Raw genomic sequence first — 15,032 nt, forward strand, 5'->3', positions numbered from 1 at the left:
GGTGTCTGTGTGAGCTAGAGACAGATGCACCTTTCTTGGGGCAGATACAGTCCCTTGCCTGGATATACAGCTGGGCAAGCATGGTACAGGCTGGATTTTAGTTCCCATTCTCCCTTCATCATGGCACCATTGTGCAGCGCACAACCTACACAACCACAGGTCGTGGTCCTGACCACCCCTAAACTCCTGGATACAGGCCCAGGAGCTGAACCCCAAGGCATCTAGAAAACCTCTGCTCTCCCTACCATGAAAATTTCCATGATATCCGGCTACTGAACAGGACTTCCCAAGGTGGCCTCCTGAAAGACTTTGGGGAATGTCAGAAGTATACCCTAAAATCAAGATTTGGCCAGGACAATTCCAGCTTACTCCTTTTGTCCTAGACTAATTATTACCATCTCCTTTTCATTTTCAAAAGTGTCCCGGTTTGAATGATATGGTCACCTTACACATAACTTTGATAAGAAACTGAAAATTTGTTAGAATAGTCTATAGATAGATGTGTGAGATACATAGGTGAATGTGAAGGGGGGAGGAGAAGAAAGAAAGGAATGGGGGCAAATGGTAGAATGAGATCTCCAGCTCAGTTTTATGTAGACTGTCATTAGTTCCAGGGACCAATTGTTCATTGCCATTTAACATCAGTTATGAAATTAAGCTTTCTATTAGAGCAACTTCCCCTGAATTTTCCTGGTTCCAATGCTGAGGACTCCCAAACCCCGATTTACATCATATCTCAATTCAACTTCCTAGGTTAATAACCAACAATCGTATCCTAAAGAAAAGTGAGGTTCATTTAAGGAAAGGAAATTGTTGATGTAAACAAACCTTTACAGGGACTTCCCTGGCGGTCCTGGTAACTAAAGCCACAATTCTTTGCTTTCATTTTCCACAGGTTAGAGGACTTCCAGTTTTGGAAAGTTTTGCAAGATTCCCCCATGCAATAAACTTACCAGCCACAGGAGCATAATTAAGATTCTTAACCTCTGTGTCTCACATTCCTCCATGTAAATGGGATAATGAAGGCACCTCCTTACAGGCTGTTTTAAAGAAGAAACGAAGGGACTTCCCTGGTGGTCCAGTGATAAAGAATCTGCCTTACAGTGCAAGGGACTCAGGTTCAATCCCTGGTCAGAGAACTAAGATCCCACATGCCGCGGCGCAACTAAGCCCACGTGCCACAACTACTGAATTCGCGGGCCTCAACTGGAGAGCCTGTGTGCCGCAAACTATCTGCACGCCACAACTACAGAGCCCATGCACCCTGGAGCCTGCGCGCCACAACTGGAGAGAAGCCTGAGCACTGCAACGAAGACACCACGCACCACAATGAAAGATCCCGCGTGCTTCAACGAAGATCCTACGTGCCGCGACTAAGACCCGACTCAGCCAAAAAATTTTAATTTTTAAAAAGAAACGAAAAAATATATGCAAAGCAATTAGCACACAGTAAATGCCTAATGAATGTTGTTATTTTACATATTAAAAGAGTACCAGGGCTTCCCTGGTGGCGCAGTGGTTGAGAGTCCGCCTGCTGATGCAGGGGACACGGGTTCATGCCCCGGTCCGGGAAGACCCCACTTGCCACGGAGCGGCTGGGCCCGTGAGCCATGGCCGCTGAGCCTGCGCGTCCGGAGCCTGTGCTCCGCAACGGGAGGGGGCCACAGCAGTGAGAGGCCCGTGTACCGCAAAAAAAAAAAAAAAGAGAACCAAATTTGTTTTTGACCAACTTTTTTTGGTGTGTGTATACAGATAGCATTTTAACCATGGGAATTTTTGACTAACCTTAGGTAACAGCAGAGGTTTATGTAGTGTAAATAGGAAGTTAGGAAGTCAGATTTCTCAGTGCCCTACTTACCTCTCAAGAATATTGTGGAAGTAAATATTAAATTATAAAACATGCTGAGATTTTTTTAAGCTTAAAACTCTAAGCAAATTCAAGGTATTATTATTATAAAAGTAGACTCTTTGCGCTTCAGTTTACTAATCTGTCAAATAGGTATTCAAGGAGTACCTTTTATTCAAAATAGATGTATTTGAAAGTGGATATGCATTTCTAAAGAGCTAAACAAACATAAATTCCTTAACCATAGTTCTTGCCAGCGCTACCTCCCTCTGGCCCACCCACCTGGAGTGCAGCTTGTCTTCCATGGGCAGGGGAGAGCTGGGCCAGGCATCTCCCTTCCTCACATGCCCACTGACCTACAGGGGCAGGGGCTTAGGCAAGCGCAATGTTTAGCACAGGAAAAGGGGAACACTGCAAGGTTGGCAGTAAGAGGGAAAGAGGGATGAGGCCAGGCTGGGAGAGACGGCAGCCCCACATGAGCCAAAAATTCCATGCCTGGATACTCCCAGGCATAGTATGGCAGGAAAGGAACATTCACTTGGCACCGCTTATACCAGCCCTCAAAGGCCAGGTGCTTCAGTCCCAACAGTAGCGGCTGGCAGGCAGTGCCACCACATCATGGCTCAAATCTGCCAATAAAGGGTTGGGTAAGAGTGCCAATATGGAACATAAGCAAGTCCAAGTTAAAGGAAAGGCAAATATATAAGTTGAAGACCAACTCTAATGGCCTGACATAGCTACTTCTCAAGGCTACTGTGAAAGGAGAAGTGAATTATATATGAAATCCTTTTGGGAAAAACCATTTAAAGGTCTATAAAATTTGCACAAGACATGCCAAATGTTTACCATTAAGACTATGAAGAGGAAAGGAACCCAGTAACATATTGGGAAAACTTAGAGAATGTTTTCCTAAACTGTGATATTTAGGGCCACGTTGAATTTTAATGACCCAGTAAAAGAAAGTCACAAAGAACAGAGCTGTCATTAGCACCTTCTACCCCATTTATTGCAAATTCTCTGGGAAGTGCTCCCCAAAAAACAATCCTTGGGTGGACACATGCTTTGCCTAAATGCCACCCCAATGACTATTCTAATTCAGAGACAGAAGAGTGGTCATTAATGCCTGGCTGTTTCTATCCTGTTGTTTTCCACCCTTCTACTTCTCTTCCAATCTTTTCCACTGTTCTTGTAAGTTAAGGGGAAATTACCAGGTGATTTTAATTATTAAATTAACTAAAATCACCAGTTTTACACCTAACTGACTGGTTTCAGGAATAATTCTATTAAAAATGTTATCACTGTAGCAAAAATGAGCTCTTTGGGTCATCTCTTTTACTCAATGCTAAAAAATTCTCCTTATCCTCTCCAAGTTTATTATGTAAGTTAACTACCAGCGACCTAGCACAGTCACTCTATAACATGACCCTGAAAGTGTCTGAAACTCTTAAACAGCAAGTGTGAAAAAGCTATGACAGTATACCCCTGAAGCAGAGAGAGACTCAAATAACAAAAGAGGCAAGGGAAAAGTGTAGGGAAAGAATAGTGCATCCACAGTATATTCTGAATTTCTTCATGTATGAATACAGCTACTCTAGCCTGTGTCAGTTATTCGTTTATTTAATTTGTTGATTTCCATCTTCACTTCTTTTTTTCCTAGGAGAGGATTTAATACAATATCTGTTTATATTCTGTAGCTAGCTGAAGTCCAGAGTTTCATAAAAAAGAAGTATCTTTTCCCTCTACAGTTCCAAGCATTCCTGGAACTTGTAAGTAAAATTCCAGATATCCCTAAACCCCATTTTATTTTTTCTATTGAGTTATAATTGATACTTATATTAGTTTCAGGTATACAACATAATGATTTGATACTTGTATATACTGCAAAATGATCACCACAGTAAGTCTAGTTAACATCGATTACCATACACAGTTACATTTTTTCCTTGTTATGAGAGCACTTAAGCAACTTTCAAATGTGCAATATAATACTATTAACTATAGTCACCATGCTGTACATTACATCCCCATGACTTATTTATTTTATAACTGGAATGTTTTACCTTCTGATCTCCTTCACCCATTTCACCCACTCCTCCAACCCAATTTTAAACTAACTATAGTGCAAATAAATAAATATTTTTTTTTAAAGACGGAAAGAAAACTAACAATAGTGCATGCAGACACATAGTATGTTGATTGCAAAATGAGGGCTGTTGAAAAGTTGCAGTAGCAGCCAATGTGTTCCCTGATTTCCGAAGTAACCAATTAAAATGCATACATCATTCAGGGGTAAAACTGAGAAAATGCACTCAAACCACTGGGAACCTGCAGTCACGTATGCAAAGTTGTAAGCCAGGATGCAGCAATCAATTATATGAATGTATATGTTTACAATACTTTGCTAAATGCACCATCTAAGAGTCTGTTGTGTTGAGAAAGAAATAAAACTAAGACTTGGTGTTGCAAAAGAAAAAGTCTGCTTTACTTCTCATGGCCTATATAAGTTGACTATTACTAAGATTCTGGGTACAAGAAGGGTAATGTATCTTTTCTGTCCACAATTTTTTTTAAAAAAGGACTCCATTGCTGCGTCAGCTACACTTCACTTGGAAAGCTATTGACCTTTCCTTCCTGTTGCCTTTATTTTCTTCTGCAGCAGCACAGAGGGATGCAAGTCCAGGTGGGCACGGTGCCTTCCACTGATTACGCTGTGTAACACAGCAGGGAAACCTCTTATCTCAGGCTGGGGTTGCCTATTTAAGAATCTTTCTCTTTACAAAAGGTATAGGGTAGTAAACACAGCTGTACAAAAAGGTTTTGTATTTTCTTGCTGTTTGTTTTAATCTATTAAAATGATATAATTAAGGCAGGGTGCAAAAATATCTATAAAACTATATTACCTACCTGAGTGCATATATCTGTGGGCCAAGTTTTAACCCAGCTCACAGTGATTGAATAATCTAAATGGATTTCACTTTAGAAGTGATTTTTTACACCTTTGCATACAGTGTTGTCAGATCATAAAAACACAGTGGCTTAGGATCAATGAACTTTAAAATTCTAAACTGATCTTGGAATTAGAATGTTATTAAAAATGACTTAAGCTTCACTCTTGCTATTTCCTTGCCAAATTGGATCATTGCTCTGAATTCCTGTCTGCCAATTACTTTTCTTTTAACTCCACAAGGGGTATTTTTTAAATTGGAATTTATGTATCTTTAAGAAGAATAAAGGTTTTGTAAATAGTATCACAGCCAAACCTTCTTTTCAAGAAGATGAAATCTGAGTTTAGGAGGAAGAATATGACTCAATTTCAGTTTGCAAAGACTTATAATAATATAATCCCATTTACTTCCTACTTAGATGAACTTGAAGTGTTTTCAGCTGTGGTATATTAAATTTGTCTCATAGAGAATAGATTTGAGTGGATACTTAAGGCCTTTTCCTAAGCAGTTATGTTTAAGTTAAATGAATAAACACATTTTAATGTCTTAATTATAAAAACAAAATCTGCCAAAGTCTATGATCTGCACTATCATTTGGAAATAGACTGAAAAGTCCTATTAGCTTAGAATTAAGCGGAAAATAGTCTCCCCCTCTGGGGATTTTTAATTTATTCAGAATATTTATATAATTGCCTGCTAGTGAATCCTTTGAGATTACTTTGTTGGAGATGCTCTTTAACGCCAAACACATTTTTCTTGAGGGCGGGGGGGTACCGTAATTAATTTCAGCATGGGAGGAATCTTTCTTTTTACTTATCCTTTCCATCACCTCCCCACACCCCCATTCCCTCACCTCCCTCCCTGGGTGACCTCACCGTCAATTCATATGGGCTCCAAAGCATTTTGGCTTGGGCCTAGTTAGTTCAGCCTCACAGTACATGGGAAGAACTTTAAACCTCGGTGGGGAATTAAACAGTTTTGCTAACTCAGAGGATGAACCACCTCTGAATGTCAGTTCCAAGCCAGTATGCCTGGCTCTCTATCAAGAGACACAAAAGCCATTCAGCTGGGTTGCCAAAACCAATGACCAACAACTTGTGATATTTTTTAAAGACTTCACCACTTTTGCAATCATCACTCCTGTTTTTTCATCTCATCGTAATTCATGGAAATGTGTCTTTGATCTTTTTTTTTTTTTTTTTTTTTTGCGGTACGCGGGCCTCTCACTGTTGTGGCCTTTCCCGTTGTGGAGCAAAGGCTCCAGACGCACAGGCTCAGCAGCCATGGCTCATGGGCCCAGCCGCCCCACAGCATATGGGATCCTCCCGGAACGGGGAACGAACCCGTGTCCCCTGCATCGCAGGCGGACTCTCAACCATTGCGCCACCAGGGAAGCCCGGAAATGTGTCTTTTATAGACAAACATCAAACTGAATATTTCAGGGCTCTTACCTTAAGTTATTAAATGATCTTCATGCCCTAGCTCAAAGAAAAAGGAAGCTCCATTGTAAATAAAATAATTACTCAGATCTATCTCCACAAAACATATGATGTAACCAGCTGTGTTTGTGTTTGAGATTTCTAGGATGAAAAGTACTCTAGATGGATCGTGATCAATAAAGACATAATAACAGTGAACTGCTCTGAGAGCAGTTTTCGCTGGACAGATAAACAAAATAATGGATAAAGCATTGCAAATGAAAACTAAAATAAACCTCAAACCAAAGAAAGGGCTTTTAAGACAGGTAGTCCACAGATTTAAAAAATTCTAAAATAAAGACTTGTTTACATCAAGTTTGCATATACGCTAGTATCATGTTATGGAGGTCCTTTATCTACGTGAATCTCGTGCATCCAATTGATGAGTACAATTTTTTAATTAAATAAAATAATAGCGTCCATATTAAAAAGATCATAATTTATAAACTAAATATTTTCAGGTGCAGTAATTTGTCTGAGCTTCAAGCCCAAAGGAAAGAATGCTCTACTTTTGGCACACCTATGAGTAAGTAGATTTCCAGATAGGTCAGAGGGAAAAAACTGAGTTAGCAGCTATTAAAATGATCCCCCCCCTCCCCCGCTCCCCTGCCGCGCCTTTCCAAAGCACTCTCCCTGCAAACTCAGAGTGGCACCATCTTTCCAGTTCCCGGGAGTAGTGAATCACCCTCAGTCTCTCCAGCGCCTCATCCAGTCAGAGGACAGCCTGCTTCTTCAGAACTGTCTAGGAAACAAGGGTCCCCCTCGATTGGTTCCAGTCATCCCAGAGCATGGTACTCCCCCAAATCGCTGGATTTCGTGCTAAAACCCAGAAAAAAAGTGATCCGGTTGGGGGGTGGAGGGGGAGAAGAAGAGTATGAATGTATACGGAGTAACGTAAAGGAACGAAAGGGCGTGGGAGTGGAGAGAAAGATCTACTGGAAGCGGAGAGAAGGAAAGCCACGTGGTAGCCGACTCGAACCCCAGGACAAACGGGCGTTGTCCAGCCAGGGACTGTGAGCCTGGGAAGCGTTTGCCATTTGCACGCTGCTTCTCGCGGACACTGGGTGGCGCTCGTGGTAAAGACTTGCACTACTCTTAGGGCCCGTTTCCCCTCCACCGCCTCCCGCCCTTTGCAAAATTCGGCTACTAGGAGATGAAATTACTCACATTCTTCCTACGTGTCGCCGTGAGGAGAGCACTTCTGGAGAAGTTTGAAGCCGTGGGGCTGTTTCTCCGCGGCTGGGCCTGTCAGTGGGTTTTGAAAGAGGTAACAGCGTCCGGCCCGCTGGCCTTAAAACAAAGTTCTGAGCCTTGGTATCACAAGCACCACAGTACCAGCAGAAGTTGCTACCCTGACAGCCGGGATACCCAACACGTGAGCGCCCAGAGTGTGGGTCCGAAGCGCCGGCCAGGCCCGGTGCCAGCCGTACACAAAGCCACAATGACTCTAACGTGAAAGGAAATGGGACCATATTGTGATCAGACTCGGGCTCCTTTTAACTTAGCACTCCCTATCCCTCCCTCTTCCTTTAAGGAACGAAGGGTAGGGGGAAGTGGGGTCAACCTAGAAAAGAAGCGGGACAAAGCAAGAAAGTCGATGCTCTGGACCTTTAGAGACACACCCAGGTTTGGAGGCCTCACCCAGCAGAAGCCTTTGCACAAGTGGCTCGGAGTCTGGCGTGAGGGCCACCACTTTAGGAACTGAGAAAAAGAAGTTAAATCCTTCCTTTTCACCCCACTCCTTTTTGTCTTGTGTAAAACGGGAAAGAATGTCTTTTTTTTGTCGGAGGAAAAGTGAAATTTAGCAAGGTCTAGAATAATTTAACATTGTAACACTGTGTTTTCAACCGGATTTTTAACTTCTAAATTTTGTCCAAATTCTGCAGCTTCCAATCCATCCAGATTGGAATCTGCCTTCTCAGCAAGGTCTAAGGACATTGCTACGAACATCCGATTTAGCATAACGGTATTGACCTCATTTCCCGCCACGTAATAACTTTTAAATCTATAAAAAGTAGAGAGTGGCAGGGTGGGGCTGCGAGGATACGGTGGGGTGCTGCGGAAGGCCGCCTGCTCCCCGAACCGGGAGGCGCTTTGAACCATCCCTGGCATTGCTTTGGGGAAGCGATTCGTGTAATTAAATGGCAGGATATGCATGTAAGGTGACTCGATGGGCGCCGAGAACTTCTCCGGAGCAGAGGCCAGGGCTGCAAGCCTGCTGCGGTCTGTAGTGTTTCCCCGAAGCTCTGTGGTCCTTCTCAGCCAGAACCTAGGGGCTGAACGGCCATGCCGACATCCATAGCATGGGGTGAGGATGGGCGGACAGCCTTGGCTCTGTTTAACCGAGCTTCTATCTCAGAGAAGTCTGGGGCGGCACAGGCCGCAAGCAAGGACTCGGGCGGGTGTGGGAGGAGGGGTGCTGTGGACCCTGTGACACACACCTTCCCTTCCCTGTGCGCGCCAGAGCTGAAGTTGCCCCCGGAGGGCTATGCGACAATAGCTGTGGTTTTACGGCGCCCAGAGGCAGGGAGTTGGTGCACATGTGGCTGCTCGGCTTTGGAGTTTCGGAGTGAGGCTGGCCTCCTGCTCCGAGTTCCGGACCCGCCCCCACCCCTCGGCTCTCCTGCTAGGCTGTTTTGGGCCAAAATAGCTCCACAGCCAAAGTGAGGCTAAACTAAGACTAGACACAGCTAATGTAGACGTTTTCTTCTTCGGTTGGGTTGGTGGTGGGGCCGGGGAGGGATGAGGCAGTGATGAGAAGCCAGACTGTTCCACCCTGGATGTCGGGTGGAGCTCCCAGGTTCCGGGTCTTAGAACCCCTGGAGGAAGGTGCTGGGAGGGCCCAAATCAGGATCCAGCTCCTGGAGTGTCCTATTTGAGGGGAGAGGAAGTGGGTAGCGGTAAACTGACTAATGTTAAATTTCTAAACTCCCAGCTAGCTCACCACTAGAGCAAGAGTGACACTTTGTGAAAGGCAAACTCTGGATCCCAAATACCAAGTGTTTGATTCCTGAGCCTTTTCTCCCTTTGCATATGAGCTAAGATGCTTTCACTGCAAGAAATAAAGGGATTGAGAGTACAGGAATCCGGACCCTGGGAAATGGAAAAGCAGGCCCTCGGTGCCACCTCCATGGAGCTGGAAGAGGGAAATCCATGGGCTTCACCCAACTTCCCCAAAGAACTTTTATCTGTCTACTTCCCAGTGTTCTTGGGCCCATTAGTCCCGTGAGGACAAGTCATAAGTAGACCATTCACTTTTGCAGGAATCTTTGACCACTGAACACAGAATTACTGATCCTCTATTCCAACAGCATCCAAATAGACTAGAATATCAAACAAAATGTGGGGCTGCCCGCTCCTCTTGGGGACCAGCAATTTGGGAGTCATTAAGTTATTTGTGCTTAAGACAGCATTTTTTTAAGTCATTGTAGGGATTTGGGCTTGCAGGAACTCTCTCTGCCATTAAGAGTACATTCTTGAGCATCCTTGTCTCGCCCTTGTCTGAGAAATAACTCATCTCGGGCAAAGGACGTGCTTGCTGCAAATTTGTCTGTCTTTTCCCAAATCACAAATTTTCAACACATGTAAATTACAGCTTGGCTCCCAGTACCCCACTAGAAATACTGTTCTCATCAGTTTCTTCTCACCTTTATCTCACATCCCTGCTCCCCACCTCGCTTTGATTCCCCATTTCAATATTAGTGTTCAATCCACATTCGCCCCTGATGCAGCTCGAGGCTGGCTGGGAGGTGCAGAGCATGGAAAGAAGACCGTGGTCGACCTCATCCCCAAAACATGTGCACTTTCTGAGGTTGCTGATTGGAACACATTGTCTCCAGACAGTACAGAGCTGGGTGTTGGCGCTTCTGCGTTGTCTTTAGTATTCACTGAAAACAGATTGCCTGAGGACCCCCTCTTCCCCCAGCAAGCAACAACACACACACACACACACACACACTCCAGCCCTCCCTTCATTTTTTCTCCCTCTTTTTTTTAAGCAATGCTTTGTTGTGCTAAAACTAGTTGGACGAGTTAGGGTGTTGCTGCTGCTCCTGAGGCCCTGGCCAATGGAACCCGATCCACCCCGCTGTGCGTAAGCGCGCAATTAAGGATTTAACCAAGGCTGTGCTGCGCCTCAGCCAGCAGTCAGCCTGCCGGAGACAGAGCCTCCAAGACTCCCAGCCTCCTCCTCGCCGCCGCCGCCGCCGCCGCCTCTCCTCCTCCTCCTCCTCCTCTTCCTCCTCCTCCTCCCTCGCTCCCACAGCCATGTCTGCTTAGACCAGAGCAGCCCCACGGCCAACTCGGGCAGCCGCCGCCGCAGAGCAGCAAGGACAACCGCCGCCGCCAGCGAGCGATGACAGGAGTGTTTGACAGAAGGGTCCCCAGCATCCGATCCGGCGACTTCCAAGCCCCGTTCCAGACGTCCGCAGCCATGCACCATCCGTCTCAGGAATCGCCAACTTTGCCCGAGTCGTCGGCTACCGATTCCGACTACTACAGCCCCACGGGGGGAGCCCCGCATGGCTACTGCTCTCCTACCTCGTCTTCCTACGGCAAAGCGCTCAACCCCTACCAGTACCAGTACCACGGCGTGAACGGCGCCGCCGGCAGCTACCCCGCCAAAGCTTACGCCGACTACAGCTACGCCAGCCCCTACCACCAGTACGGCGGCGCCTACAACCGCGTCCCGAGCGCCACCAGCCAGCCAGGTACGGGGACTGGGGGTGGGGACCGACACAGGGGGAGCCAGGATCAGGGAGGAGCGAGATGCGGTGGGAGATCCGGGGCCGCGCCGTCCACTGCAGTGCGGGCGCACACGGCGGAAGGGAATGGGGGCCGGGACTCTGCAACCAAGAGAGGTTCCCGAGCCAGCATTTTACAGATTCTTAGTAGAAGAAGCCTGCGGGGGAGCTCGGACTAGCGTCTCTCCTCTTTGGTACCCTCGGGCGACCCCTCAGCGGCTGGATTCCCAGCTTACCCGGTCGGAAGCCGGCGAAGCTGGAAAGCGGGTAGGGGTGAAGAGAGGAAAGAATCAACCAGCCTGAGCGGCGTTTACGTAATGAACGGAAGGTTATTTGCTGGATGTTAGGGTAAATGTGCTCGAGGAGTGGGAGTGGAAGGCTGCCTCAAAGACTCTGCGGGGATTAGTGTGAGAGCAGCCGCGAGCCAGCGTGGTGTGGGTACCCGGAGCGCGCGGGGCGGGGTGGGGGCCGGAGAGCTGTAGCCCGCCGGAGGAAGAGCGCGCCGAGAGCCTTGCGGTTTCTCCAAGGCATTTCCCAAAACAAAAAGCCATTTGAAGGCGGAGGAGGGTTGCTGAAGGGTCACGTTATTGGAGCAATATTTTTTTCTTTCTCACTTAGGTGCCTACAATTTGTTTCTCCTTCCCATCTCCTTTTGCGTCTGCCTTGAAACGTAGTTGGAGAGTTTAAGAGGGTTAGTGAGCTTGGGCAGTAACAGAGGTATGAGGTCTCCTAGGAGAGGTTTTGCTGGTCAGGTTTGATCTCTTCCCACCAGCACATTAATAATCCTGCTAATATTAGCATCCCCTGCTCTGGCAGAATCGAGACCACAGCCCTCATCCTCCACCCTTCCTCTCCTAGGAGCTCGCCACACACACACACACACACACACACACACACACACTCACTCACTCCGAGGAGAGGTTCTCCGCCCCTTGCAGAGATGGGCACTTTTGATAAGATGGTACTTTTGTGAAAGGGGACTTGTGGCCCCAGGGCACGTTTGTAAAACACGCGTTCTGAGAGTCTTTTTTCTCCCAAGTCTATACTCACAGTTCTGCTAAATTCGTCCTGACTTGCCGCCCCTTTCCTACGAAAACACCCCACCGCGGATTCCTTTTTAAATTGTATTGGAACTATAACTCCTGATAAACTTTAAAAGACTGCGGGGAGGGGGGGCGGGTGGAGGGGGGAGGCGTGTCTTCGTTCCTTTCAGTGTCTCTGAATTTCGTGCATAAATGAAAGTTTTTTTTCTTTTGGCCAAGAACTTATTAAGTCTATTTGTAAAAGAAACCAGACACATCTGTGCCCTCGCAGATCTGCAGGGAGATTATGGGGGCTGCATAATCGGCCCTCTGTCTGCGGCGGCTCGGACGGCTTGCTGCTGAATTGAAGGAGCATAGTTTGCTTGTGGGTCTTTGAACTTTGGAGACCTCGGTTAGCGTCTTCCCTGCCCATGCGTCTGGCCTCTGCGGGCGCCCGAACAGACGCTGACATAAGGGGGGCCGCGGCCCGGGGCCTCCCCCTTGAATCCCCGGGAGCGGCTGGCCAGACTCACCCAAGAAACGTCGGTGAACACAGGGTGGGCTTGAAAACGAATCCGGGTGAAGCAGGAACCGCTGCAAGGGCTAAATCCCGGACGCCGAGAAAGGAGTTTTGCTGTACAAGGCGCCTTGCACAAACCCAGGAGAACCTGAATAAACAGAGTAGGGAATTAATCAGGCTACCTGGTTTTTCCACGATGGGGAGGGAGGGGTCTCGTGAAGCAAAGGTGGTGATATGGGGGAAAGAGAGTGAAGGCTGCGTGGTAATAAATTCAAGGGCTGTATTTGCAAGTTCTGCAAAAGGGCCATTGTCTGCCGACAACTCTAACCGGGTCTGTTTTGATTATTTAGAGAAAGAAGTGGCCGAGCCCGAGGTGAGGATGGTGAACGGCAAACCAAAGAAAGTTCGTAAACCCAGGACTATTTATTCCAGCTTTCAGCTGGCCGCGTTACAGAGAAGGTTTCAGAAGACTCAGTACCTCGCCCTGCCCGAACGCGCCGAGCTGGCCGCCTCCCTGGGACTGACGCAAACACAGGTAAATCCGGCCGCGGCTGGGCCAGAGCCCCGCCTGGGCTGCAAGCCTGGCTTGGCCGCGGGGTTCGGTCCCGGCGGGCTGGAGCCGAATCAATAGGGCCCGCGACAAACTCACAGACAGAAAGACACTGACCCCGCGCCCTTCCCTTTAGGAGTCAGGCCGGGTGTCGCCGTCGTGCGACGGTAGGGATGGGAGGGAGACCGCGTTCATCCCGAGATGCAAGCCCCACCCCTTCGAGCCTCGGGCTTTGAGGGGCCGGTTTCCTAGGTTAGAAACAAGGGGAGGGTTGTTTCTAGGACACTCTCGAAGCTTTGAGAAACTGTCTGGTTCTCTGCACAATGCAGAGCCTCTCGGGATGAGCGGGGCCTGGCGGGTTCTCGGTGGTCTTAGGCCGCGCGCAAGCCGGGAACGTCGCCTGCAGCCGGAAGAGCTGACGGGTCACGCCCTGCGCCTGCGGAGCTTTAGGCCGCAGCAGCCTGACCTTCCGAGGTGGGAGGGCGCGGTTGTACGGGGAAATCTGCCCTGGATCTTCCCGTTCCCTTCACTCCCACCCCAGCCCCACGGGGGTCTTTGGAAGAATAAAGAATGTCATCGGAGATGAGGGAGTGAAAGGGGTCGGTCGGGAAACGGGGAGACCGCTCCTAGTCTGCCACATTAGCGCGCGCGCGCGTAGCCGGTCCCGCGCCCCTAGCTCACCGGGCCCTGGCGGTTGTTCTGGAGACGTTCGCGGCGCCGCTTTGCAGGCGCTCCGCGCAGGCCTACCCGTGCGCGCTCGCGGCCGCGGACACTCGCGCCCCTCCCCTGGCCCCAACAAAAGACAAAAGCCTGGGGGTCCTGCCCCAGCAACAGCCAACAGGGCGCCCTCTGGGGCCCGAGATGCAGGCTTTGCCCCCGGCCCAGCCCCTTGACCGTGGGCCGAGAGCTGCGGGGAGACGCCAGGGCCTGGCCTCCTGGGGGCCGAAATCGCCTCCAGTTGCCGCCCTGGGGGAGGCGCGCGGGCAGCCTCTGAGTGTCCCGGTAATGTGTGCCTTTGTTCCCCCACCCAGGTGAAAATCTGGTTTCAGAACAAAAGATCCAAGATCAAGAAGATCATGAAAAACGGGGAGATGCCCCCGGAGCACAGCCCCAGCTCCAGCGACCCTATGGCGTGTAACTCGCCTCAGTCTCCGGCGGTGTGGGAGCCCCAGGGCTCGTCCCGTTCGCTCAGCCACCACCCTCATGCCCACCCTCCGACCTCCAACCAGTCCCCCGCTTCCAGCTACCTGGAGAACTCAGCTTCCTGGTACCCGAGCGCGGCCAGCTCAATCAATTCCCACCTGCCGCCGCCCGGCTCCTTACAGCACCCGCTGGCGCTGGCCTCCGGGACACTCTATTAGACCGGCCGCTTTCTCTTGCTGTCTTTTTTGGGACTACTGTGTTTTTGCTGTTTTAGAAAATCACTTTTTTAAAAAAGGAATTCATATGGGGAAGTTTGGAAAACAGAAACAAAAAAGATTCATGTGTAAAGCTTTTTTTGCATGTAAGTTATTGCATTTCAAAGGACACCGTTCCCCCTTTTTTTACAGACGAACTTTTTTTGCGCAACTGTGGACACTATCAATAGTGCCTTGAAATCTATGACCTCAAATTTTCAAAAGACTTTTTTCAATGTTATTTTAACCATGTAAATAAGTGTAGATAGAAGAATTAAACTGTATATTCTGGATAAATAAAATTATTTCGACCATGAAAGCAAAATGCTTCTAAAAAATACTCCATTTGCCCCACTTATAATGGGCTAGTGACATTTTGTGCAGGCAATTAAAGGAAGACAAACTCTGCAGAGATCCAACAAGGCAAAAGGGAAAACAGAAACTGGGGGCTGTGTAGATGCAGAACTGTAGATGTGTATACGTTGGATGCTGTACTTTATATGTCAATATACATATGTGGCCTGTTTAGAGT

At 48.1% G+C, this 15,032-nt stretch overlaps 1 protein-coding gene across 1 annotated transcript; it reads left to right on the forward strand.

Annotated features, from left to right (window-relative positions):
- Positions 1 to 10,445: 10,445 nt before the first annotated feature.
- Positions 10,446 to 14,625, forward strand: DLX5 (distal-less homeobox 5). Its single transcript, XM_082632709.1, has 3 exons — positions 10,446 to 10,978; positions 12,904 to 13,088; positions 14,135 to 14,625. Exons 1-3 carry the CDS (start codon positions 10,624 to 10,626, stop codon positions 14,462 to 14,464), a joined length of 870 nt encoding a protein of 289 aa, XP_082488835.1. The 5' UTR covers positions 10,446 to 10,623; the 3' UTR covers positions 14,465 to 14,625.
- The last annotated feature ends 407 nt before the right edge of the window (positions 14,626 to 15,032 follow it).

The sequence above is a fragment of the Mesoplodon mirus genome (assembly GCF_964341445.2).
Source record: "Mesoplodon mirus genome assembly, chromosome: 9".
NCBI lineage: Eukaryota > Metazoa > Chordata > Mammalia > Artiodactyla > Ziphiidae > Mesoplodon > Mesoplodon mirus.

Excerpts from the sequence above, each read along its gene's own strand:
- DLX5 (XM_082632709.1), top strand. The coding sequence starts at position 10,624 with ATGACAGGAGTGTTTGACAGAAGGGTCCCCAGCATCCGATCCGGCGAC. Across the intron at positions 10,979-12,903 it reads GAGCGCCACCAGCCAGCCAG|AGAAAGAAGTGGCCGAGCCC; the intron begins GTACGGGGACTG and ends TTGATTATTTAG. Across the intron at positions 13,089-14,134 it reads TGGGACTGACGCAAACACAG|GTGAAAATCTGGTTTCAGAA; the intron begins GTAAATCCGGCC and ends TCCCCCACCCAG.